This window comes from Stegastes partitus, unplaced genomic scaffold (genome assembly GCF_000690725.1).
Source record: "Stegastes partitus isolate 25-593 unplaced genomic scaffold, Stegastes_partitus-1.0.2 Scaffold804, whole genome shotgun sequence".
Lineage (NCBI taxonomy): Eukaryota > Metazoa > Chordata > Actinopteri > Pomacentridae > Stegastes > Stegastes partitus.
Genome location: NW_007578535.1, coordinates 121,796 through 146,797, shown reverse-complemented (window position 1 = coordinate 146,797; position 25,002 = coordinate 121,796). Strand labels below are relative to the sequence as shown.

Genomic DNA, 25,002 nt, shown 5'->3' with positions numbered 1-25,002 from the left:
TATCGCGCTGCTATCGGCGGCTCAGTGCAACTGTAGTCTGCTGCAGGCGGCCTGGAAACATCTGGCATCCTCAAGGTCCTAAATCCATACAGCTTATGGATAAATTACCTGCTGCCTTCCTGTTTCCCGTCAGTGGACTTTCTGCAGTGAATGGTGGTTAGTATTGTGCATTACAACAATAAAGCAATGCATACACTCACTTGGTGTGCAAAATAAGTCAGAGAGGAACTACTAAAACTTGAAACGCTTTATTTTTTTCTTTTTAGTTTCCTCAAAGCTCAGAGTCATTTCTGTTTCAAGTCACTGGTGTCCTTATTGGTTCGTCTAGTTTTTCCATTAAAGACACTGATGAGCCATGGCATCCTACACATTTCACTTGTAAATATACAGAAAAAAAAAATATCTAGAAATGTGAAAGTTAGATTTTCGTAAGTGCATGAAACTTGGTTAAAAGATGGGGAATAAAAGTTAATTTACAAAGTGTTTTCTTTATAGTCTTTCGTGTGGCACTGCACCTGGGGGTTAGGGTATATGCTTTGTAGACTGGTGCTGGATGCAGGGGGTTGTGGGTAAAGGAGCATTCCTTGGTTTTAGGCAAAGGGGGGATTTACAGCACCTGGATACTCATCCTGAATTTACTCGTCCACTTAACTGTTTATTCCAAATGTGTTTTCTTCTTCTTCATGGTGTATACTAATGCGTGATTCTGAGTTTGAATACTTTTTCAGGCTTGTCACTGGATTTGAAGATGTCTTCCCCAACAAGCATCATATCATTCTATAGTTTGAACTTTTTTTTTTTTCCGCAACAAATACATTGTGGTATTTGGATATGTGTATCAAAGCAACAACAATAACAATACTGTTTTTTTTTTTCTAAACAAAAGAACCTCTCTGATACACACGACCTAGACTTGAATAAGTGCAACAAAGCAGCAGCTAAGTGGATTGTGAATTGAGAATGGGTGACCAGTAGTTGGTTAGTAGTAGTTGGACGACAAAGCGCCAGATACAGCTCCTTGCTACATGGACATGGCTTGGTGGCTGTTTTGGTCTGTGGCAGGAGCCTCCTCTTGGTTCGCAGAGCCAGGCGTCAGTCTGTGGTAGAGCTCCTGCACTGTACCCAGGGTTTCATCCATGTCCTCTGGGTATCGTGTCTGCAGTTCTTCATTGGCAACATAGTGGGTGTCAGCGAACTCGGAGAAGTAGCGACCGACCTCTGGGTGGCCAATCTCCAAGGGCGCTGAGTGGGGCTCCAGGTTTTCTGAGGAATGACAACAATTAATGTAAATTTAAATAGGGTANCGCAGAAAGATTCTGGTGCCCCCACCGGGACGCCATTTTCAAGGGAAATCAAATCTAATTTCTGCAAGTGATTATTTCCCATTTTTGTTGCAGTTAAAGTCAGATAAAGCTTAAGAAGTGAGAATATTGTTGCACAAGTTTATATTGGTCAAAGTATCTTGTGAGATCAGATTACCCCCTGGGGCTTGTTCTCCTTGTGAGGGGAAGATTTCAGATTTTGTTTTACAATAACAAAGCTGTAGTCTGGTGAGATTTATTAAAAGTTTGTTCAGTTAATGAAGGCAAGACAGGTTTATTTGTATCGCACAATTTGTAACCGAGGTAATTCAAAGTGCTTCACACAAAAAGTACAAGAAGACAGATAAAATCAGTCCACAGAACTTAAACACAATTAATAATTAATTGCATTAAAAGCAAAGAGGCAGACAAAGTCAATCAATCATCAGTACAGATAAAATGCTTTCAGCTGTCATATGCACAACTACACAGAACTGTTTTCAGCCTGGATTTGAACATGGTCAGAGTTGAGACCTGTTTCACACCTTCTGAAATCCAGTTCCAGGTTTCAGCTGCATGAAACTGGAACGCAGCCTCAGCGTGTTTGGTCCTGACTCTGGGCACCAGCAGGAGATCCTCCATCTCAGAGCCCGTAAGCACACTTACTGTGGACATGTTATGTTGACTTTAATCAAACATTCTCTTTGAAAGAGAATAGACGTTGTTTCTGAGGGACATCTTTCCCCAGCTCTGTGCAATTTCAATTGTAATCATATTATGAGCTTAATCAGCAACTGGAAGAGAAAAAAAAACACAACTTTAGCAAGAGTTTTAATAAACTGAGGGCTACATAAAAATCTAACCATACTGTATGTAAGTCATTCTAGTGGCTCTGATGGGAATCCTGGGCTGCGTTAGCAAATAACACCAATGAGTGACTGAAAAAATGACTTTTTGATCTGGAAGCTGCAGCATGAGGCCACCACTGTGATCATCATGTGTCTGTTATTCTTTATTTTTGTTTATTTGCTGACAGGTTGTTGTTAGAATCTAATTTGTTACGCTAAACTTCAGCTGCGGTCGCTCTGATTGGGCGTGCTGCGCAGGTGAAGCCGTGACGTCAGCCCACTCATGAGGAACACCTGTGCCTAATATGGTCAGGCGGCGGCAGCAGAGCGCTGACCTCAGAGTCAGCGGGTTGCAAACAATAGACCATCGTTCATCCTCAGACATCATCATGTAGATGCATCATGTCAGTCCGCTGGTCCAACCCGTCGGCCCGGTAACCTGCGAGCTTCCTGCGTGTGTGTGTTTGACTGCGTCGTTTTTTTTTTTTTATTGTCCGGTTCGGGGGTCGCTCCTGGTGGCAGCAGAATGAGACCAGCGGCGGTAAAGCGGTCAGCCCTCGTCCTGGGGGGCATCGGGTTGGTCGTGTACTTGGGCATGTTCCTGAAGAACGGACATGAGCAGAGAGCGGGTTCTGTGGACCAGCAGGAGCCGCCGCGGATGAACTTCTCTGACCTGGAGGCGAGCATCAGCAACCTCTGTGAGTGGAGCGCTTCTACTGCAGGGGATGCAAGAGTTCATTTATTTTATGTTTTACTACTAAAAGAGGACGATGATGATGATGTGTTTATAAAATATGATTAAATCTGAATTCTAAAAGTAATTTATGGCAATTAGCAGCTGCATGCTTGGTGCAAAATGACAACAGATGATGAAAATGTCTCGTTAATTAGAGTCGAAAAGGGAAAAAGAAAAAAGTTATTGGCTCATGTGGTTTTGTAATATTAGATGGATGGCTGTAATTGGAGCCTTTATTTTCTTGAACGTTTCTGTTTATCAATGATAGATCAGGTCAGATTTTAACAGAGGTGCAAAAAATTATTAGTTATTGAATAATTTTCTCTACAGTTTATGTAGATTTTTTTTATTATTATTGTTTTATTCAGTTTACTGTGTTTTTACAGCTTTATCTAATAACATTAATCTCCAGAAAGCTGCTTTATTTGGCTCAGAAAACTGGCAAATTTGCATTAAACTAGGAATATCGAGGATAATAACGTATTTTAACTAACTTTTTATTTATTTGTTTATTTTAAATCTTGTACTTTCTAAGGCTGAACAATTAAATAAAATGTTATCAGACTTGTAATGTGGATAAATACATTATCCAAATCCTTAGGAGCTGCAATTTGTTTTGATTTTAATTTTTGATAAAGGAAAAATGGTCACAAAGTATCGTCATAAATGAAGCATGTTGGCGCCACGGAGACGCACAGCTTCCAAATCATGTTCACCAGACGGACAGGAACATGTTTGTTTGGTACACACAAAAATCCCTTCTTTTCAAAATCATTTAATGTTTTTCTCAGTGGAATACAAACGATAAAACGACCATTCCCACTAAAATCTGGACTCTTATTCAAATAATTCAAAATAACAGCAACATAACTTCATCTTTTATTTATATCTGGTATTTTCATGACGTCTTTGGCTTATGTTGTCCTCTCCCCCCGTCTTCCCGAATCTCTCAAATTTAAAGACAAAGTCATCAAAGCCTTTGAGTCAAGGCAGAATGACATGAAGAAAATACTTGAGGAGGACAAAGCCAAGCGGGTAAACGCTGCAGCGCTCCTGGACTCGGTCGTCCAACAGCAACTGGGGAAGAAACAGCAGCCCGACACAGAGAAGGAGAAGGAGGCCGACAACGAGAAGAAGTCCAACAAACTGTTCCCAAAGTCTGCCCTGTTCAAGGAGTGGGGGGCAGGTCTGTCTGAGGACGACCAGAGGGAAGCTCAGGCTCTGTATGAGAAGTACGGGTACAACGTTTTCCTCAGCGACCGCCTTCCTCTGGATCGACCTCTTCCAGACACCAGAGTTCCAGGGTACACCTTTACTTTCACACTGTCTGTACATGGAGCAATTGTTTTCAACTTTCTATTTCAAAAGACGACGACTTTCTTCTAAGGATCGCTCTCTTTCTGCACAGGTGTTTGAAAAAGACTTATTCAAAGGACCTGCCCAGTCTCAGTGTGGTGCTGATCTACCTCAACGAAGCCCTGTCTGTCATCAAAAGGGCGCTGCGCAGCATCATCGACCGCACCCCTCGAAACCTACTGAAGGAAATAATAATGGTGGATGACAACAGCTCTAATGGTTGGTTGGTTACAAAACCATGGGATTGTGCAAACCTCTGGCGATAAACAAAAGCTTACCTTCCCTGTTGCTGTAGGTTCTTATCTGTTGTTGTAGGTTCTAGGTCGTGGCGCTGTTTGCCTTCCAGGTGTTTTGTGAACACCTGCATCCGCTTTTCACCAGCCGTCCTGTAAAACTCTTTGTCAAATTAACTCGCACCTTTTAAAGCATTTTGAGCATTTTATTCTCATATTTACTGGTCAACATAGGCTAAAGCTAACACAAGACTGGGCCCAGCTTCCAAAAAAGTATACCTACCAGAACCTTTTTAAAGCTCACAGTATATTTTCTGTATTTTTTCATTCTGTGAAGACAAAGAGCTTGCTCAAGCTGTTATGCAAGATATCCTCCAGCATGTAACCCCTGGTTAAACAGCCACTTGTCAGTTGTTAAATGTGCACAAAAACCAAACAAGACATGTGCCAAGCTTTGGAGTTCCATGGAAATTGGGTTTTGTTGTTGCTGGTAAGACCAAGGGGTGTTTTCTTTATGTTCAACTAAGAAAATCAGGTTCTGGCAACACCTTTATTTATCTCTCAGCAACTAAGCAAATACAGAAAATTCCAAGAGAGTCAAGCTACTTCCTCAAAACTCCTGTGCAGTGTGTGCAAATAGCTGTGCATTCATTAATCTCAACCCTGTACACAGTGGTGGTGTCACGTTGAAGTGCAGGATTCTAAATCTCAGTTGCTCTGTCCACACCAAATTAAAGAGAACAGCATTTATAACAGGGCCCTCGGACTGAAAAGCCTTCTGTAATATGTGAAAATGGAAGTCGTGTCTATGATCAGAGCAGCGGTTTCCTCTCAGATTTGTCTGATTCTCATTTAGGTTAATTCTCCTGGAAACTTGTCGCAACCTCATGCAAACTCTATAAAGACAACTCTAACTGTGCTTCCCTGATATCAGAATGTATGTTTGTATTCTCTTTTCAATCCAGAAAACCTCAAGGGGGACCTTGACATGTACATAAAGTCGCTTGAGGAGCAGAACCCAAATCTTCGTTTTATCAGAGTGAGGCACACCGAGCAGCTGGGCCTCGCTCACGCCAGAGTCTCCGGTTGGAAGGCGGCTACTGCTGACGTGGTGGCCATCCTGGACGCTCACATCGAAGTCCATGAGTTGTGGTAGGAATCTGGCAAACACCTATGAAGTTATGCGCACAGACAGGTGAAAAATCAAAGAGTGTCTGACTGAGGTGTAATAGGGTCTATGTACAGTTGGTCTCTGGACATCTACTGGAGGGACCGGTCACCATTCTGCCAAAGGGTGTTCCTTCATTTGCTATTCTGAGGACTGTGGTGAAGAATGTAATTGACCTGTCCGCCCAAAACATCTGATAGACTTTCAGTTAGGTGGAGATCTGGTGACTTGTCACAACATATGATTCACATCATTTACATCCTCGTCAAACCAGTCACTGACCTCTTGTGCCAAATGGATTAGGGGCGTTGTCATCCTGGAAGAGGGCACTCCCATTGGGAAAGACCTGTTGATCTCTCAGCACATCTTTGTGTTGACTTGCAGTGACCCTTCCCTCTACAGGGCTGAAGTGGACCCAAACCAGCAAAAGACCATCTACAAAATAAATTTTAAAAACCCCAAAAGATTCTAGTTTTCCTTTAAACCGTCACCCCTCTGTGCAAGTTCAAGACTTTGATGTTATACTGTAGCAGCAAAGCTAACCGGTCTTCCTAAACACGCCCAATTTTTAAAAATCCAATCTTAGGTTGAGATTTGCTTTAAATTTTTAAGCTTATGTTTTACATCAGATACAGACTGCCTCCAGGGAGCTGATGCCATTGTTATCCTGTTGATTCAGGATAATCTAACTCAAACACACTGACATTGTTACACACATTTCCAGCTGCCCACTAAACTACTGTGTGATCCTCGTGCAACCACAGTCTGATCTGCTGGCGACTGAGCAGCTTCAATGGGACGGCGAGCACCTTGCACAAGGGCACTGTGTTGGTGGTGGTAATGAGGGCGCTGATCAGACTGGCAATCATTTTGACAGACTCGTTTTTTTAATAGTGTGGCAAGCCTGTGCACAAGTTTAAAAAACAATACAGGTCAGGTCAATGCAAGTCAGGTGATGGGACACTTGGCCATCTTTTCTGGTCCTGTCCCAAACTCAAGAGTTTTTGGTGTGATATATTTAATACATATAGCAATATATATAACAGGCAATTCGATCCTGACTGTCTTCTGGCGATACTGGGTTGTTCTGAGTTCTCCGTGACACTTCCAGCAGACGTACAGCAAGCCCTCTCATTCGGCATGGTTATGGCTAAAAGGGTGATTCTGAAGGACTGCAGATCTGTTCCTCCTCCTTGCTTCAAAAGATGGCTGATTGACATGGTCTCCTGTATCTACCTTGAAGAAATACGGTATACGATGTTCAACGCACACTCAAAGCTCCTTCGGGTCTGGGGACCATTTATTGACCACATTAGGACTAAGAAGGTCATCTGTAATTAGGAGGAATAGGTCTATATTTTATTTTCTCATTTTTTCCTCTCAATGTTCTCAAGCAGCAAATTGTTCACTCTTGCACGATGTGGCTGAGTGTGGAATCAATCATCATGTCCTTGACCTGATCTGGTGCCACCCTTTAGGACCCACATCCCAGATTTCTAACCTCTGGAATCTGCACAGTTTGGCCTGACGTGGACTCTTTCTTGTTTGACTCCTGGCAGTTGAAACTGGCAGTTTCTGCTTTTGTCTATTTCTTCTCCCTGTCCGTTTGCCTGTCTGTGTTTTGTCTGTTTGTTTTTTTTTCTTTTCTTTTCTTTTCATTGCATTACATCTGTTTTTGTCTTCCTCGGTTGTGTTTGTAAAAATTAGAAAATTCACAAATAAAGTATTAAAAAAAAAAAAAAAAGCAAAACAGTACAGACTTATGGACAATATTAGCAACATCTCTGCATCAGTAGCGTTGAAAACTCCTTCCACCTTTCAAATGCTGCACATATGTTCACTTGGGTTGTGGGAGACTATTCAAAGCAAACAAGTCCTGTTATTGCAGTCATTGAGGAAATAAAGGAGTGACTGTCACTGATGCACAACACATGCCAGCTCCTGCTCATGAATCATTTTGCACAAGGATGTAGAAAAGTGTTGATTCAACTGACTTGACTCTCCTCTCTGACTGTGGACGTTTAAAACAGGGAAGTTTGTTGCATTGATACGTGACCTGTCTCTCTGTTTTCTCTGCACACAGGGCCGAACCTCTGCTGACACAAATCAAGGCTGACCGAACGGTGGTGGTGTCTCCTGTGTTCGACAGAGTCAACTTTGATGATCTCAAAGTCACTCAGTACCAGCCAGCAGCGCACGCCTTCGACTGGGCTTTGTGGTGCATGTATGAGGGGTTTGCGCCCGACTATTACAAACAAAACGACAATTCACTGCCTGGAAAGTAAGTCGACGTGACCATAACCTCCGGCTCTTAGTAATTCTTTCATTCTTGATGATCGGACAGTGTTGTGTTCATGATTGTATTCTCTACAGTGATTCTAGTCAACTCCATAGTCACAGTCCTCTCATTTCAGGAGTCCATCTGTCATGGGAATCCTAGTTGCTGACAGGAAGTTTCTGGGAGAAATCGGAGCTCTGGACGATGGAATGAAAGTGTACGGTGGAGAAAACGTTGAGCTGGGAATTCGCGTGAGTAAACCTCGGAGCCTCCACCCGATGGCCGTGTCAGGCCAAGTTAGAGCACGGAAGAGTAAAGATCCTGGTTTCAACAGAACTATCCCGTCGCTTACGCCAAGCTGTTTACACTCCAGCTGTTGAGAAAGAGGGATACAGTGACTGCTGCTGGTAATAACTCTCCAGAGCTGTAAGATCCTGTCTCATTATCAGCCACTGTGCAGTGTGAGCTGTCTGATAAGCCTTAAAACCTTTGCATTGTGCAAAATGGAGCCTCCTGGATTGTTCAGATTCATGATTTATGCTCACATTCAATTCAATTCAATTTTATTTGTATAACGCATATTTACAACAACAGGTCATCTCATAGTGCTTAGCAAAGGCAGAAACACCCAACAATCCAAAACATCTGGATTCCCTATAAGCTTCAGCAGTCTGCAACAGTGGGAAGGAACCAAAAGCCCCCGCGGGGGGAAAAAACCTCCGACAGAACCAGGCTCAGGGAGGGACGGCCATCTGCCTCCACCGGTTGGGTGGATGTGGGATGAATTTGCTCCAGTGACCAATTTACAATAAGCTACCGTGCATGTCTTTGGAAAACCAGTAAATTAAAACCCAAAACAACCTCCGAGCAAGGTGCCGGTGAAAACTAAGAACATTTATATTGATATACTATTAAAAACTACATAAAATATCAGGAAAAAGTTCACCACAGATCTAATTTGCTTATGAAAATATGACCTTTCTTCAAATTTGTGGCAACATTGCCGAAGCAGAACTGTCTCCTGGGAAACTTAAACCAGCACGTTTGCAACTCATGACAAACTTGTTTCCAGAAACGTACTAAAAGTTTAGCAATCCTGACCAACTGATGACCACAAGTGAACATGTTTGCCAGTAGTGGAAAACTTCTCATTATTGCCAGAATGCTGCAGGAACTTTGGCACAAGACCAGCAAACTTGTGGCATCATTTTCTGGGAAGTTGTCTGAATGCAGATGTGCTGCAAAGATTTTGCTTTTCTAAGGGTGGATGTCAAACCAAGGTTCACAACCAGAGCTTGCAGTGACTTGAATTTTGCTCTGTTAGCATTAGCTGCTTGAGCTAGAATTGACATTTTGAGAAATAAGCTTATTATGATTAATAGATGCCAAACTTGTCTATATGGTTTGTTTCCACTACTCAGGATAGAAACTAAACGGAGGGAAACGGTTTTCCCAAAGGTGGTTAAATCTACCTGCTCATGCTTTACACTTGTCTTCAGTGGAGATGGATCAGTGACTAGTAAGGTGTCCGTTTTTGCTCATGTAGGTGTGGACATGTGGAGGCAGTATTGAAGTAGTTCCATGCTCCAAGATCGCCCACATTGAGAGAGCCCACAAGCCCTACATGCCAGACCTGGGTCCTGCCATGAAGAGAAATGCCCTGAGGGTGGCAGAAGTCTGGATGGACGAATACAAGCACAACGTCAACTTGGCTTGGAACTTGCCATTTGAGGTACGTCAGATTGGGATCAAGCAGTGGGCAAAGTGATGGCCTCTCTGAGAGAGACTCCATGCTTCTACACCCAGGAGGCAGGATGGATGTTCCAATGTAGGAATGCATAATATTGAAATTTTGCTGATATCAGACATTTATTAACTCATTTAGACTTATTGCTCATATCCGGGTTAAACCACAAGTTTACGTACGCTGTGTAAAAAGACACACAACCTTTTTTTTACTCACTGTCTGAAGAGTCAGAAGTTTCCATCCGTCTCCTCAGTATCTGGTAGTGTTGCCTTTAAACTCTATGACTTGGGTCAAACGTTCTGGGTTTCCTTCCACAAGCTTCTCACAACAGTCTGATGAGTTCTGGCCCATTCCTCCTGACAGAACTGGAGGAACTGAGTCAGGTTTGTTGGTCTCCTTGCTCCACTGATGTTCTCCAGGATGGAGATCAGGGCTTTGTGATGGCCACTCCACAACACTGACTCTGTTGTCCTGAAGCCTCTCTGTAGCTAATCTGGCGCTATGCTGAGGGTCATCGTCCATCTGAAGACCCATTAGTGTCCAAGCTGTAACTTCCTGCTGATGTCTGGAGATGTTGCTTCAATATCTCCACATAATTGTCCTCCCTCATGATGCCATCTATTCTGTGAAGTGCACCAGTCCCTCCTCCATGAAAACAGCCCCACAGCATGATGCTGCCACCCCCGTGCTCCACAGCTGGGATGGTGTTCTCAGGCTTCAAGCTTCCTCCTTTTTCCTCCAGATGTACCGATGGTCATTAAGGCCAAACAGTTCAGGTTTAGTTCCATCAGACCACAGGACATGTCTCCACTGATGAAGCTCTTTGTCCCTGTGTGCATCTACAAACTGTATTCTGTCTTTCTTATGTTTCTTCTGGAGTGATGTCTTCTTCCTCTCTGAGCAGCCTTCCAGCCCATGTCGGTACAGGACTGGTTCCACTGTGGATAATGACTCTCTCTTTCCAGCTTCAGCAGCATCTTCACAAGGTCTTTAGCTTTTGTTCTGGAGTTGATGCGCACATTTCAACCAGAACGCGTTGATCTCTGAGACACAGAACCCGTCTGATCCTGATGTTGAATATAAAGTGTGTGTGTGTGTGTCTATAAACCTGGTCATACTCTTTTCTTTTTTTTCTTCCCCCCTCTGCAGAATCATGGAATTGACATCGGAGACGTCACGGAGAGGAAGAAACTCAGAGAAAGGTTAAACTGTAAACCTTTCAAGTGGTACCTGGAAAACATCTATCCTAAGCTGGATTCCTGGGATAACCTACTTGGATACGGAGGAGTACGTTTACTTTCACATACTGCTCAGTGAGTATGGTAGTAGGAGCATCGCAGTGAGTCGTCATAATGTTTGTTCCTCTACCGGCAGCTGAAGAATCTTGATGCTGACATGTGCATAGACCAGGGTCCAGTACCAGGACACACACCTATCGCCTACAACTGCTACTACTACGGACCTCAAGTAAGTGAAGCAGCTATGGGGTTGTCAGGTATCATGGTCTGTTATCAGAAGTCTTGTAGTTGCATCATTTAACTGCCAATTCTGCTTTCTGACTCGTCTCTTTTATTTATTTTTTTTAAAGTACACGTATTTGCGAGGAACCGGCGAGCTCTACATCGGCGGCATCAAGTCCCACAAGTACAACGACAACCGATGCTTGACTGACGTCGGCCAGAAAGAAAGCGAGCCTGGCCTGTACAACTGCAAAGAGGCTATGCAGAAAGGAATGGGGATATACTGGGACTTCACTCAGGCAAGACAAGATAAACCAGTAATAAGACCCTAGACTGTGTATAAAAGATCTACTCTAACAATCACAACAAAGTCCTGCCCTGAAACTTTACCCTGTTTTATTTTCTGTTTAATTCTAGGTGGGACTGTCATTTATAAAACAAGCATCATGTTGTATTCAAAAAATCTTGAATTGAGCAATTTAGACCGCAATAGTTTAAGGAAAACATTTACTGAGGTAACAAGTTAGAAGTAGTGCCGCTTTCTCACCGACTTCCATGTAACAGGAAGAACAGGAGTCACCCTGCTGGCCTTTAAAAGAAATGCAGGTTGAAATGTGTTTGCTCCACTTCTTCGGCTACATCCATCTTTTATAAACAGTTTATGATGACAGTTAATATATAAAAGTCACAAACGGTGGTACAAAACGAATACGAAAAACAAAAAGGAGGTTTTAAAAGCTGTGAATTCTGACCGTGTTCTTGCTTTGATTCTGTTTTCTAGGGCAAAGAAATGAGGAACAGACAGACGAAAAAGTGCCTGGAAATCAAAGACCGTAAACTTGTCATACAGGAATGCTCTGGCCAACGATGGGAAATCCAGAACATAATCAAGGCCTTTTGAAGTATGTGTGTGATCCACAAGAAGTGCTGATAGGTCAGTAGATAATAACACTGGAATGAGTAAAACGTCAAAGAAACCATCGTGACTCCTGTAATAATTTAAACATGCACTTTTCAGGATGGGGTGGGAAGAAACTAGTGGTGGGTTTTGTAAATCTTACGAGTGCAAGTGATTGTTTTCCACCATTTGTTAATGTTCAGAGATGAATCCTGCTGAAACTTCAAATGCTGTTAAAGGTGCTTTTTGTACCAGATGATTGTGAGAAATATAAAATGTTCAGCTCACCAGGATTTTTTTACCTTTCAGATTGCTGTTTTGAAATGAAGCCACACAGTTGTGAAACACCGGCTGGTTGCCTAATTAGCACAAACATACCATCATGCTATTTAGAAAAAAGCAAAGTTAATCCTCTTTCCTCCTCTTCAGTCTAACCAGACTATTAATGTCTGTCTCGGCACACATTACCACTAATCCATGTTTGTGTTTTCCTTTATATTAAGAGCTGGGACGTTGTGAAAGAGTGCAAGCTTTAACTTGTTTCACAGTTTTAGCTGCACTGAGTTTTAGCCGTGGCTGCAGTAGATATAAAACGATGAGCTGTTTAATGTCACCACCTATTACAAATGCTGCTCTCGTACAGATTTTATGCACTACCTTTGGCGCAGTTGGGTGAATATAATGTTTAAAAAAACTGTAATTTTTATCACTGGTTCTACCTGCATTATTGTCTGATATGTGAGAAGTAAATGAAGTAAAATAAGTACAATGAAGGTATAAAATGAGTGGATTAAGATAAGACCAGCATTCATGCCTCAGGTCAAATTTAACTATTTAGAAGTGAAACTAGTTCATTAGGAAGACTCGGGTGTAAATCTGTTGTATGGTACTTGTTATTTATGGTTCAAATAGGGTTAGGTTTTTAACAATACTGTTTAAATAAATGTTTTCAGGTTTACTTTTGAGAACTTCTGTAAGGGTCAGGTTGTGGAAAGGACTCGTGTGGCGACACGCCCTGCCTATTAAATTAATAATAATCTTCTCTGTGTGAATAAAACTGACATCAAGTCAGCTAATAAGCGATAAGTCATTGCTGTGCAGTTGACTGAGGTGTGGTGTGTGTTATTTATTGTCTGGCTGAGTATGAATCAGAGGTTCTTGGTGTTTCTCTTTTTTGTTTTTTGTCTCCATGTGTTCTCAGGTCGGCCATATTTATTCCTTTATTCATGGATCTACAGATCATACGGATTGACTGCAAGTGTTTTGTATTTAAAAGGTTTATGGTGGATGTCAAAATACTTTATATTCTGTTTTTGTTTATCTGGAAATAAAGTTTATTGTTGAAGTGGTTGTTTGATGTGCTTCCAGTAAAGTTTGAACTCTGCTGCAGTCTAACGTGAGGCTTTTTGAGTTACAGAGTCATTCATTTTTAAGGCCTTTCTTTAGCTTTGACTGCAGCCAGAACAGCCTCTCTAGTAAATAAAACCTGTTTCACCCATAACCATGCAAAAGAAAGGTGACAAATCAAGTGTTTCATTTGCAGAAGAATGGACAGAACGTGTTTAATTTTGTTTACTGGAGTGTGGTAGTGATGCAAAAAGCCATGTGTGAGCATGTGGTGTCATCAGCCAGCTGCTCTTATAACAAACACCAGAGTGTCTGATGAGAACGGGCAACATGCTGAAGCGTTTCCATAACCAAACTGGTCTGAGGTCTTCGTCAGAGAGCACGAGTCATGCTGCTGATTCTCTGGCCAGTATAGTTGAATGCTTTTTTGTTTTTTTAGCGACAATGAAAATGTTAAAAATGAACAGTTCCACCAAATAATGATGGAACTAACATGGTTTGATTTCAAGAAATGTTCAAATGATGGATTATCTCACCGTAAATCAAAGAAAAAGTTCAAAAACTGTCAGATTTTTGTTTTTACTTCTGTCCTCTCATGTTAACCACGTCATGACTCCTCAGATTCATCTGCTGAACATGACATAGTTTAAACTGACTCCACCTGCAGAAGATACAGCAGCACCAAGCTGCCAACACGTTCATGATTCACTATTAATAATCTTGATGTTATCATCATTCAGAGGGACTGAACTAGGACTTGATCTTTGATCATTTAACATTTTCCTGCTAATAAATGTGCTTTTTTTTTTTTTTTTAACTTACGTTGCATTTGTCAGACATGGTGTAGTTTTCACATTACAGTATTGGTATTTAACTATTTAGTTCTCATTGGCTACGAGCCTCGAAAATGAGCCAATCCGGGACGTTTGCTCGAAGTTCCCGGAAACAGCCGACATTTTACGAAGGCTCACGAGTACTCTGGTTTCTTAGCAACGAATATGTTTGGAAATGTGAGATTGTCGTGTTTCTGGTGCGGTTCGTGTTCGGACGGTCCGTTTTTAGGACAGAAGAATCTCTTCATACTTTCAAAATGTTTAACGTTGAATTAGTTTCAGACCGACTCGCCAGAACGACTCTGGAGAGGCGTCGACACAAAGAGAGCGAAAGAAGAGAGAGGATTTTTAACGACACCGTCAGGACGATGGGGGTAAGAGAGAGTGTGTGTGTGTGTGTGTGTGTGTGTGTGTGTTTCATTTCTACCTAACACACGTCACCATGAAACTTCACAGGTTGATTAATGACAACGTGACATTTACTTTTGGTTTTACAAGCTTTCTGTAGTTTTCCCCTTAAAAGTCAAGCTGTGATAATTTATCATATTACAGCAAAAGTTTTTGTTTTCCAAACTAATATAGTTCCCCCACATGACTCTCTATGTCATGTAGAATTTTATTTTTTTTTAAAGCCTTTGTATTTGTATATTTACAGAAAACAACAATAAAAAAAAATAAGCCCAGTAAAACTATTTCAATATTACTTAGAGATCAGCAAAGCCACTATGACAGAAGAAAGACTGGCTGTATCTAGTGGTCAGGAGGGGAACTATAACAATTATCTATATAAATATGGACTAATTTGCATGACTTCAGAGGAGAAATCTGAACACTGGATGAAGCTGCATTAAAAATCTAGAGGGGATTTTCTTTATTATCACTCTTTAAATACTGTCAACAGCCAGAGAAAATCCACTGTGCAGTGTTTTTAGGAATAAAATGTTCTATATGAGTGATATATGAACAAACTTCTGTTTCAATACCTTCAGAATATATCTATATGTGTGTGTGGATATTATAAAACTAGAAGATTTGTGCATGTAAGTGCTGCTGAAGCCACGATCTCTGGGTCAGAGAAGGAGAAAATGGAGAAAATGTCTTTAAGATACGTGTCGTAAAATGACAAAAACTTTCATTGGAAACTTACTTTTTACAGGTAAAAAGCTTAACTAGCAGATATCGGCAAGAAATGTCCCACATTGATTACTAGACACAGTTAGAAGCATTATCTAATTAAAAGATGTGCTAATGTGCATTCATGTCCAACAGACAAAATGTAGTAAAATAAACACATGTTGGATGTTTTCTTTCCGCCGGTCTGAAGGAGTGAACAAAAATAAATTGGCCCAAAATGTCTCTTCTAGGTTGATAAGGAAGCTCTAGACCTGCAGGTGACAGAGAAGAAGAAACAAGAAGCAGCAGCAAAGAAAGAACAAGATGCTTATGGTGAGTTACCTAAACAGGACAGTTTATCGCTGAACAACAGCAAAACAGGTGACTTGGAAAACGTCACTGTATGAACTCAGTGTCGAACCACAGAAGGATGACGTCTTCATTTCTGAACCTGCGTTACTGACACTGCGTGTGGTGCATTGTGATGTCGGTGTGTGCAATGATGTTCTCCATACAGACGCTGAAATGCTCCACAGCAGAAAAGCAGCCAACATCCTCCAAAATCAACAAGTGAAGGAGAAGCGTGCTTTGGAAAAGGCCGTCGTCACCTTCAGGCGCCAGAACCAGCAGCCTCGGAGCCAACGAGAGTTTGATCTGAACGACCCAGACCTCTGCAGAAAAACAGATCAAGGAGACGCACAGATGATTCTCCCCGGACTGGTGGGCGAAGACCCGGAGAGCAAAAGCAGGCTGCAGAGGCAGAGGGAGCAGCTGAGAGGTTGGCTCGTTCAGCAGCAGGCGGAGCAGGCGGCAAAACGAAATCAACAGAAGCTGGAAGGTACGTTTGGAACCACACAGAACACAGTCGGCACAAATGAACCATGACCTCACTTCATCTTCTCCGCTGGAGTTTAGAGCAGCGCTATGAGCGAAACAGAGTGGAGACGGACAACGTGGCCGTGCAGCTTCAGAATCAAGAGAAGGAGAGGAGAGAGGCAGCCGCCATCGCCAACAAAGATTACAACCTGGCCAAGGTGGGTCACTGTGGTACCAGCTCAGACAGAAAGGGGTTAATGTGGAATGTAGAGATCATCAGGAGTTAAAGGAGTAAAAGCTTCAAAGTGCATCTGTCTTGAATGCCATTAAGGAGAACTGCAAAGGAAAAAGCTCCCCATTAGCTTTAAACACTGGTGTGTGCTGGGTTATAATAAAAGCTAACGGCAGCTATAATGCACTTGTTTTCATTTTTGTGCCACGTGTCAAGTTGAACCTCTGCACCATTGACACTTTCATATATTTAATTAAAAAGTCGTAGACATTTCGATATCAATGGACTTGAACTGAGCTGCAGAGTGCAGTTTAAATCACCTTTGTGTGTTTTACTGGGTCTGCATGGATGTAGATTAAAGAGAAGAACAACCTGCAACGACAACTGACAGAAGCAGACGCTGAATGCACCCCGAGCGTGGTGGGAGTCCCCGGCCTGTGTCCCAGCAGCGACAGGAGAGCCCCTCCTGAGAGCCTGCAGCAGATAAACCAGTTCCAGAAGCACCAAATAGAAGAGAAGAGGGTAAAATAACTTATGCACACTGCTTTTCAATCCTGTAAAAATCCGCCCACATAAAGCTGCTCATCCGACTGTTTTCTGTGCGTCTGCAGAGGACTGAATTAAACAAGAAGCGAGAGGAGGAGCGCTACGATCGCGTCCGCCTGGACTCGGCTCGTGCAGCTCTGCTACTAGAGAGGCAGCAGGCCAGACTGGACAAGCAGCTGAGGAGACACCTGGACAACGCCAACGTCCAGCTGGCCGAAGCACACAGACGACAGTCAGTGACATTTAGACAACACGCCGTCTTGTTAAACTCTACACACCGCTAACTGTCTCACTCTTTTCATGTCGTTTTAAGGAAGCCGGACATCGACAGAGGACGTATCGACGACAGCTTCTTCTCCCAGTTCAACACCTGCAGCAGATGACGGAGCAGTAAATAAACGCACTGTACGTCAACAGTTGTTTTTAATTGTGTCATATTTAGCTTGCACAGTTCACATTTAAATATTTCTGCATGAGCTCAGAGAATCGTGATCACTGCTTCAGAACAACGACATAAGGCAGATGCGTTACTTTTTTTTGTTTTTAAAAACCCACGACAGCTAAAAATCTAAGTTACATCCAAGTAAAAGTCCTATAAAACTACGTAAAAATCTCCCCATAACAGCATTTTAAAGCACACAGGATTTGACAGCCCTTTTGAACACTCATCACATTTCGCACATCAGCCACAGCACGGCACTGTTGGCGTCTCCCAAGGCACAGACAACACAGGCTAATCTAAATCATAAAGTGCAAGTTCTTAAAAGTTTTAAATTAAACTAGACACAGTAAGCCTCTCATATGTGCAGGACATCTAACAGCTCATCCTGTTGTCCTATATGCGTGTTTCCCAGCAGCTGCGCAACAAGTATTTATTTTTCACATTTCAATTTATAATTCACCTGCGACGAGCCTTTCCTTTCACAAAAGCAAAGCACGAAGACTGCCCTACAATCGCAGCATTTTTAACGTTTGAAAATGCCAGTCTCTCTCTAAAAGGCGTTTTCAGAGACAAACTTATTCCACTTTGTCTGCCACAGAGCCAGGGCTTCCTCCTGCTGCTTCTGACTCAAAGCGCTGTACCTGAAAGACAAGACGGTGAAACGTGAGAGTAGTCTCATGAAGATCTTTGACACTCTTCAAATCTAATTTGTAAGTCACATCTCAGCCGAGCCTCACCTGATAGAGTTTATGGCCAGCTGTTTAAGAGAGCCCACATGGGATCTAATGCCTCCAAAACCCACAAAAGCTATGTAGAAGTCATAAGAGAGGCCAGAGGCACCAAAGATGCCGGGATCATCGGAGCTGATGACCATCGGGTGATCCTCTGACATCAGTGCAGCTGCCGGATGATTTCGTAAATCTTTCACCATATTCATCACCTGGATGAGGACGTAGGAAAGGAGATATCTGCTGACAAGATGCTAAACTAACCTTGTGGTGTCACACACAGTAGCAGCTGGAAAACAAACACGACACGATGACAGTGTACCTGGTTGGAGATGGGGCACACCTCCAGAGCGACCCCTCTCCTCCTGGACATGTCTTTGGCCAGCGGATGGCGAGGTAGTGCAAATCCATGTCCTATACGGGACGTGTTCAAAAGTAGAGCATCCAACAAGTTCTCATCGACCTCTGTGCCCTGGAGATCTGCGTACGGTAGAGGCAGACAACGTGAATGATAGTCTCTGCCTGAATTCAAGTATCGGTAAAAATGCATTTTCTTCAGTGTTGGAGCAATTTGGAGTTTAGAATATGATGTGGATATGCTGTGAATTCTCTGACTGATGTAACGCGAATATAACTTAATGTTTATTGTCATTCATGTTTTTAATTCATGGCTGTCACTTCCCATCATAATCCTCAAACACTACATTTCTCCTCAGAGTGCGATAAATAAAGCTTTCAAACGTTAACGTGGAGTTTGTTCTTCTCCAAGATGTTTTTGTCAATTTTGAGCATAAAAAAAAAACATTTAGCTGTAAAGATGCAGCAACTATGCATAAAAAACAACTTGTGTTTGTGACGAGAGGATCAGGATGAATTGTGATGATGTCTGTGAGGTTATTCCACATCCAGCTCTGATGAACTCACTCGTCTCTCCAGCATGAAAAAAGAACGGCATCGGGACGCCTCTGTCTGCAGGCAGCGACAAGGCATCTCTGAAATACCACAGGGGTTTGCCGCTATCCTCCCGACCCACCTGGGCAGAGAAAGTCAGCATGTCAACAAATACAGAAGCCATGATTTCATAACAACCACCTTTAGTGAAACCTGTACTGAAGGTGAAATGAGGAAAAACGATTCCCACTGTGGCTTAACACGAGTCAGAAAAAATGCCTCTTACCAGGTCAAAACCAGCCATGAAGTCTGGGAAGTCCTTCTGCAGCTTCATGGCCTCCTCAACAACTCCAGTCATCACTGATGCGTTTACTTGCCTGAAGAACAGAGCACAGCGTGTGATCAATGGCTGTTTTAACAGGGAGCATGAAGCCTGAACGGTAAAATCCATTTTAAAGGCATTCGGAACAGTCACCTGTGGACCGTGAAGATGACCTTCATTCCAAAGAAGTCCGGGTGGTTTGCTCTGAACTGCTTGGTGACATCCTGGTAGGTCTTCAGAGTGTAGGCTTTGTCATAAGAGCAGCCGTCCAACTCGTACAGCTGAGTAGCAGAGAAGACATCAATGATAATAAATCAACATGAATGCACATGAGACAGAGGAGGGGCGACGTGAAGCCATACAGCTAAACGAAGACATGATCGTACCTCTGGAAGCAGAACCCGCAGCTCCAGATACATGACATTGTCCACGTAGAACTCGCTGAGGCCTTGGTAGAAATAGTCTTTGAACACAGGAACGTATGTGACCAGACCCCACAGCGCCTGGAACTTCTGCTCAAATATTTTCCACACCACGTCCTGACTGGGGTACGCCACCTCCGGATCTTGGTCAGTGAAGAGCGTCAGGTTGCCCCTGATGCTGAGAGAAAGCATGAAAACACAGAAGATCGCGTCAACACTATCTCATTAACATTTCAACGAGGCTGCGATGGACACCGTATAGCAGATGTTTCCTGAAATATCTGTGTAAAAGGCTCCATCTGGAAAACCACTACTGTCTGATGACGTGTCACTTCTCTTCATAATTAACAGCCTGTCAGTGCTTAAAGCCATTATGTACAGCTTTATGGGACCTGTGTGTACAAACTGTCACGTGTTAAATGTAACCGTCATCCTGACAAACAAAGATGGTCTAAATGCAGATCAATACAATGACCAACTGTGCAAGGAGTCATGTATTTAAGGGATCGTTTCCCCAAAAGAGACTTCCCCTTTCATCCTGTGGGTTTGAAGTTACTGACAGCAGCAGCAGAGAGCGATAATACGCTGATTTAAAGCCTAAATAATATGATGCTTTGGAGCTGATTACTTCAGAGTGGAGAGCCCTGATAACTATTGAACTATTTATTAATGATAAGTCTGGGAGAACAGTTCATAATACAATAAAATAGCCTGTAACTGCAACACAACGTAATGCACAAATGCAGACTAAATTTTCCATACGGAGTTTCCAAAGAAGAATAAAGAGAAGAAGTGATTGCAAAAAAAAATAAAAAATTTAACGGTGTTTGTGTGGTTTGTTTTCTTTTCTCCAACATTATCTTAATAAAGTCATTGTACTGCAGCAAAGGTAAGGTGGAGCAGTGGCTAGCACCGTTGCCTCACAGCTAGAAGGTCGCTGGTTGGCGTCCCGGTGAGGACACCCAGGATCTTCCTGCGTGGAGTCTCCATGTTCTCCCCGTGCAGCGTGGGTTCTCTCCGGGTTCTCCGGCTTCCTCCCACAGTCCAGAAACATGCTGAGGTTAATTGGTGATTGTAAATTGTCCGTAGGTGTGAATGTGAGTGTGCTTGGTTGTCTGTCTCTAAGTGTAGCCCTGAGATAGACTGGTTACCTGTCCAGGTGAACCTGCCTTCACCCTGAGTCAGCTGGGATAGACTCCAGTGATCCTAGTGAAGATTAAGGTGTAGGGATGATGGATGGATGCAGCAAAGGTAAAGAAGTCACCTGTTGTCCAGGTCTGTGACGTTGGCCATCTTGGCTCTGAGGTCTTCCAGCAGCATCCAGGTAGAGCAGTGCAGCAGAGGTTTGGGCTGCTGAGACGAGAAGACGAATCTGATGGAGCGGTCGTCGGTCAGGCACATGTAGCAGTGCGGCCGGTACGTCACGTTCTTCACCAGCCACTCGACGTCGACTATGGCCAAGTCGTGAAGGTGGAGAGCGCCGCCTGAAACAGGGAGTCACAGAAGTAGAAAGAGTAAACGTTTAGAAAAACTCACTGACTGGAGATACACCGACTGTGTGATCTCCCAGCATCTTCTGGAGCACTACATGTTGGCAGTTTATCATTACACCAGCAGGAAACATCCACAACCTTGTGACAACAATAAAGATGCAACTAACAACTAATTTGCCGACAACTGTCTCCAACAACTGATGATTTAATGCCCATTAAATTTCAAGCAATAGAGAAAAAAATATTCATGCCAGAGTCCAAGGTGCCATCGTACACGACACAAAGACACTTAGAGATACAACGAGATACAAGGTTTAACTAGTAATTATTAAATTATAAAAACAGCTGCCAAATATTTATCTGTCAGTTTATTGATGAACTCATGATTTGCTGCAGCTCTAAATAAGATCAAATGTACTGAACAGTTCATTCACCGTCCTTTGTTAAAAAGAAAGGGTTTCAGATTGAATTTTAAAAGATGTCAGATTCACTGCTGACACTGAGAAGTGATTATTTACAACGTTCACAGAGCTATTTGTTATCAGAGAGCAATTTATGAGCAGGTTATTGTATTAAAGTCCCTTCCTAGTCATTGATTAATCCACTATAAACTCATATCTGTGTATTCCTCAGTGCCATTAAATGTCTTAGATGTATAACTACACCGCTGCTTCCTTTACATCAAGTGGATCTATGGAGTCCCTTTCTCGCTCTACAAGCACCCCTCCACGCTGGCTGCAGCTCAGCACACCAGCTCACCTACAACTCGGCTCAATGGTGTTTGAACTGGAAACCGATTCTGAACGGAAAGCCCCAGTTCAGCAGTTGGTGGGACTGGTTCCTTAAGTCTGTCACATATGAAAGTCTGTGTCAGTGTTTCTGAGACTGTCATGAGACTGCTAACTTCCCCTCCACTGTCACTCATAAAATATATTAAATAACAGATAAAACACAGTCAGGTTTATCTCCAACATGAACCAAACTGTTGGGTTTTAGCCGTGATATTTATACTAGTAATGTTAAGTTTGGTAACTTATAACACCACAGTGTCTGGCTTTGTTATTACATTTGTTAAGTCCATAAATAAGAGCTCTGTATGGTCTCACATTATCACAGTCAAGCATCATTTTATAGGGTTTAATCCCTAATATGTAAATCACTCAGGTACAATCAAACCTTGAGTTACACCACAGGGCCGGTGTTGCAGTGTTTAGCTTTCTTAGTTCATAATGCCATCCATAAAGCTTTTCACCGGCAGGTTCTTTATATTAGATTAGATTAGACAGAACTTTATTGATCCCTTTGGTTGGGTACCTCAGGGAAATCGCTGTAAAATGTTGATGCCCATAAAAACGTCACCATGACTTAGCTATTTTATTTTGTTTATCTTGCATGTTTCTAATCTTATCTATATGATGAATTTATTTTCTAATTTGACATTGTAATGCATAAAGGACTCTATGACTTTTGGTACTATACACACATTACCAAACACTATGAGGACACATTAACAAAGTAAGAAGCTTCATCATAACTGCTATAACTTTATAACGATGCATTGTCTTCTGTGAGTCCTTCAACAGGCCACCTACTACACACAGACTTTGAGGTATGATGTTATTATAACAGACATGTGCTGTGTCAGAGGGCTGCAACGTGGCTCGGTGGTAAAGAGCAGCAAGAAGGTCACCGGTTCGCGTCCCGGTGAGGACACCCGGGATCTTTCTGCGTGGAGTCTCCATGTTCTCCCCGTGCAGCGTGGGTTCTCTCCGGGTTCTCCGGCTTCCTCCCACAGTCCAGAAACATGCTGAGGTTAATTGGTGATTGTAAATTGTCCGTAGGTGTGAATGTGAGTGTGCTTGGTTGTCTGAGTCAGCTGGGATAGACTCCAGCCCCCCACGACCCTAGTGAGGATTTAGGTGTAGAGATGATGGATGGATGGATGCTGTGTCAGTGGCTGTGTACCTTTAGGCATCTTTTGCAGCAGACTGAAGATGGGACTGCTCCTGATGAGGTCCCTGGCCTTGAAGAAGTGCATGGACGGAGGAAAGTCCGCCTTTGCCATCTCCTCCTGCTTCATTTTAACCAGGAGGTCGTCCAGCCGCTGCTCAGCGTCCGTCAGCACCACCTGCCCGCCCGTCTGCATGGAGGCCTCCTGCTTTATGAGGGCCTCCCTCTGCCTGGGGTCCGGGATGGACAGGCCAGTGGTCAAGCAGCACAGCAGCACACAGACCACGTGGGGGCGCTGTAGAGGGACCGCCATCGTCCGGGGTGGCTGTGGAGCTTACAGTTGAGCTGGTTATGAGAGAAAACAGCGGTGAAGGCAGAGCAGCTTGTTTGCAGAACTGAAAGTCAGTAAAAATAAAGCTTCAACCTCCAACATGTGCGGAACAAAGACAAAGTGCGCAGAGGTTTGTTGCACAGCTGTGATGCTCCGTGTTTACAGCCAGCCTGGCATCAATACTAAACAATACCGGAGATTTAACAGCAAGTACTTTGAGAAGTATTCTGACAGATTTGGCTTTCGTAGGCTAAAAAACAACAACACAAAAACCGACATTAGTTATTTTATTCGTAGCATAGATGTAAAATATCATAACAGAGGGCTCGTGCACAAACCTAGCTTAGCCTCGACAGCTCGCGACGGTAAACGGTCCCCGCTGAGTGTCACTCACAAGACGGATACCGGGGAAAGTTGCTCGACGCTGACAGCAGCAAATTCGCCTGAGGTTTTGTTGAATAGTGTACTTTATTACGGCGGTGTCGCGACAATAAACAAGTAAACGCTCACACAGCGCTGCACGAGCTACAGTCGGTTACAGTTCAGTTTGCCTGTTTGAATCTCTGGGTGCGTGTTCCCAGCGCGCAGCCTCTCAGGCGCCTATATGTTCACAGGACGCTTAAGCCCGCCCCCTTCACTGTGATTGGCCAACGCTTTATCATGCTCACATCTTATTGGTTGGTGGTGGTGTAAATATTAGCCTGCAAGAATTTGATAAGGGATTCTTCCTTTGGTTTGTTGTGGTTTTGGGATGACTTTCCTTCACGGCTGAACGTTTACAGGCACAGGCAGGTGACAGCACTATTTAAAAATCAAACAAGACAGAGAAAACATAGCATCAACCAGATTACACTGTGTGTTTTTATTTAGTTTACTTATTAACAAATAAAATTAAAGTTTATACAATGAAAGGAACAACTGTGTGTATAATAGTTAAACATTCATCTGTCAAAGAAATACAAACATTTGAAACTTGGTCAGACAGAGAGAGAAGTTTTGGACTTTTTTCTTTTTTAAAAAAAACAAAAAAACATTTCCCCCACAGCTTTAAGAGAGTCACAGACAAAGAGGATGCCTCAAAGTACTTCAACAGGTTTTACTACAAGGTTTTTACCATTAAAATGTTTACTCTAATGCCCTGTCTTGTTGTCTGTATCTTAAAATTTAGTTACACAACAACTAGCTTAATTAGGCTCAATTAAAGTTCCTTAATTATAGCACATACCTCATCTGCATTTTCTCTACTGCCAATTTTGTCCTCATTAGGCCTGAACAAAAGAATATATTACTTGTTAGCTTACAAGGAGGCCCGCTGAAGAAAGCCTGAAAAAGGAGTTGTGCTGCCTCCTGTTCCACTGACGTCACATCGCTGACTCGTGCAGACAGGAGACGGGTCAGACGAAGCAGCGTTCAGTCTGTGGAGGGCTCGTCAACAGGATGAGCACTAATTGAAAGTGATGGCGTGAAGCGCTCCGATAGATTACTGTATTGTCTTGCATTGGTCCTCTTGT

General features: G+C 42.9%; 3 protein-coding genes across 3 annotated transcripts; 2 read left to right on the top strand and 1 right to left on the bottom strand.

Moving 5' to 3' along the window:
- Positions 1-2,515: 2,515 nt before the first annotated feature.
- Positions 2,516-13,370, top strand: LOC103365028 (probable polypeptide N-acetylgalactosaminyltransferase 8). Its single transcript, XM_008292356.1, has 12 exons — positions 2,516-2,847; positions 3,847-4,189; positions 4,294-4,460; positions 5,440-5,626; positions 7,726-7,923; positions 8,057-8,171; positions 9,467-9,652; positions 10,817-10,954; positions 11,042-11,134; positions 11,256-11,426; positions 11,909-12,061; positions 12,335-13,370. Exons 1-11 carry the CDS (start codon positions 2,676-2,678, stop codon positions 12,026-12,028), a joined length of 1,890 nt encoding a protein of 629 aa, XP_008290578.1. The 5' UTR covers positions 2,516-2,675; the 3' UTR covers positions 12,029-12,061; positions 12,335-13,370.
- Positions 13,371-14,462: 1,092 nt separating this feature from the next.
- On the top strand, positions 14,463-17,326 carry ribc2 (RIB43A domain with coiled-coils 2). Its single transcript, XM_008292354.1, has 7 exons — positions 14,463-14,579; positions 15,570-15,651; positions 15,836-16,156; positions 16,234-16,352; positions 16,721-16,888; positions 16,978-17,144; positions 17,226-17,326. The coding sequence occupies exons 1-7, from the start codon at positions 14,463-14,465 to the stop codon at positions 17,293-17,295; spliced, it is 1,044 nt and encodes a 347-aa protein (XP_008290576.1). The 3' UTR covers positions 17,296-17,326.
- On the bottom strand, positions 17,319-24,035 carry ada2a (adenosine deaminase 2a). Its single transcript, XM_008292355.1, has 10 exons — positions 23,830-24,035; positions 23,176-23,505; positions 20,982-21,201; positions 19,682-19,895; positions 19,449-19,576; positions 19,260-19,350; positions 19,007-19,115; positions 18,405-18,562; positions 18,092-18,294; positions 17,319-17,995 (listed from the first exon to the last, which is right to left on the bottom strand). Exons 2-10 carry the CDS (start codon positions 23,471-23,473, stop codon positions 17,905-17,907), a joined length of 1,512 nt encoding a protein of 503 aa, XP_008290577.1. The 5' UTR covers positions 23,474-23,505; positions 23,830-24,035; the 3' UTR covers positions 17,319-17,904.
- Between the last annotated feature and the right edge of the window lie 967 nt (positions 24,036-25,002).

Bases quoted from the DNA above. Each gene is read 5' to 3' on its own strand.
- ada2a (XM_008292355.1), bottom strand. From the start codon at position 23,473: ATGGCGGTCCCTCTACAGCGCCCCCACGTGGTCTGTGTGCTGCTGTGC. The intron at 19,896-20,981 runs GTGACTTCTTTA...GCTTTCTCTCAG, and splicing joins GTCACAGACCTGGACAACAG to CATCAGGGGCAACCTGACGC. The intron at 19,116-19,259 runs GTAAGAGGCATT...TTCTCTGCCCAG, and splicing joins TCATGGCTGGTTTTGACCTG to GTGGGTCGGGAGGATAGCGG.
- ribc2 (XM_008292354.1), top strand. From the start codon at position 14,463: ATGTTTAACGTTGAATTAGTTTCAGACCGACTCGCCAGAACGACTCTG. The intron at 16,889-16,977 runs GTAAAATAACTT...GTGCGTCTGCAG, and splicing joins ACCAAATAGAAGAGAAGAGG to AGGACTGAATTAAACAAGAA. The intron at 17,145-17,225 runs GTCAGTGACATT...TGTCGTTTTAAG, and splicing joins GCCGAAGCACACAGACGACA to GAAGCCGGACATCGACAGAG.
- LOC103365028 (XM_008292356.1), top strand. From the start codon at position 2,676: ATGAGACCAGCGGCGGTAAAGCGGTCAGCCCTCGTCCTGGGGGGCATC. The intron at 7,924-8,056 runs GTAAGTCGACGT...CTCTCATTTCAG, and splicing joins GACAATTCACTGCCTGGAAA to GAGTCCATCTGTCATGGGAA. The intron at 11,135-11,255 runs GTAAGTGAAGCA...TTTTTTTTAAAG, and splicing joins GCTACTACTACGGACCTCAA to TACACGTATTTGCGAGGAAC.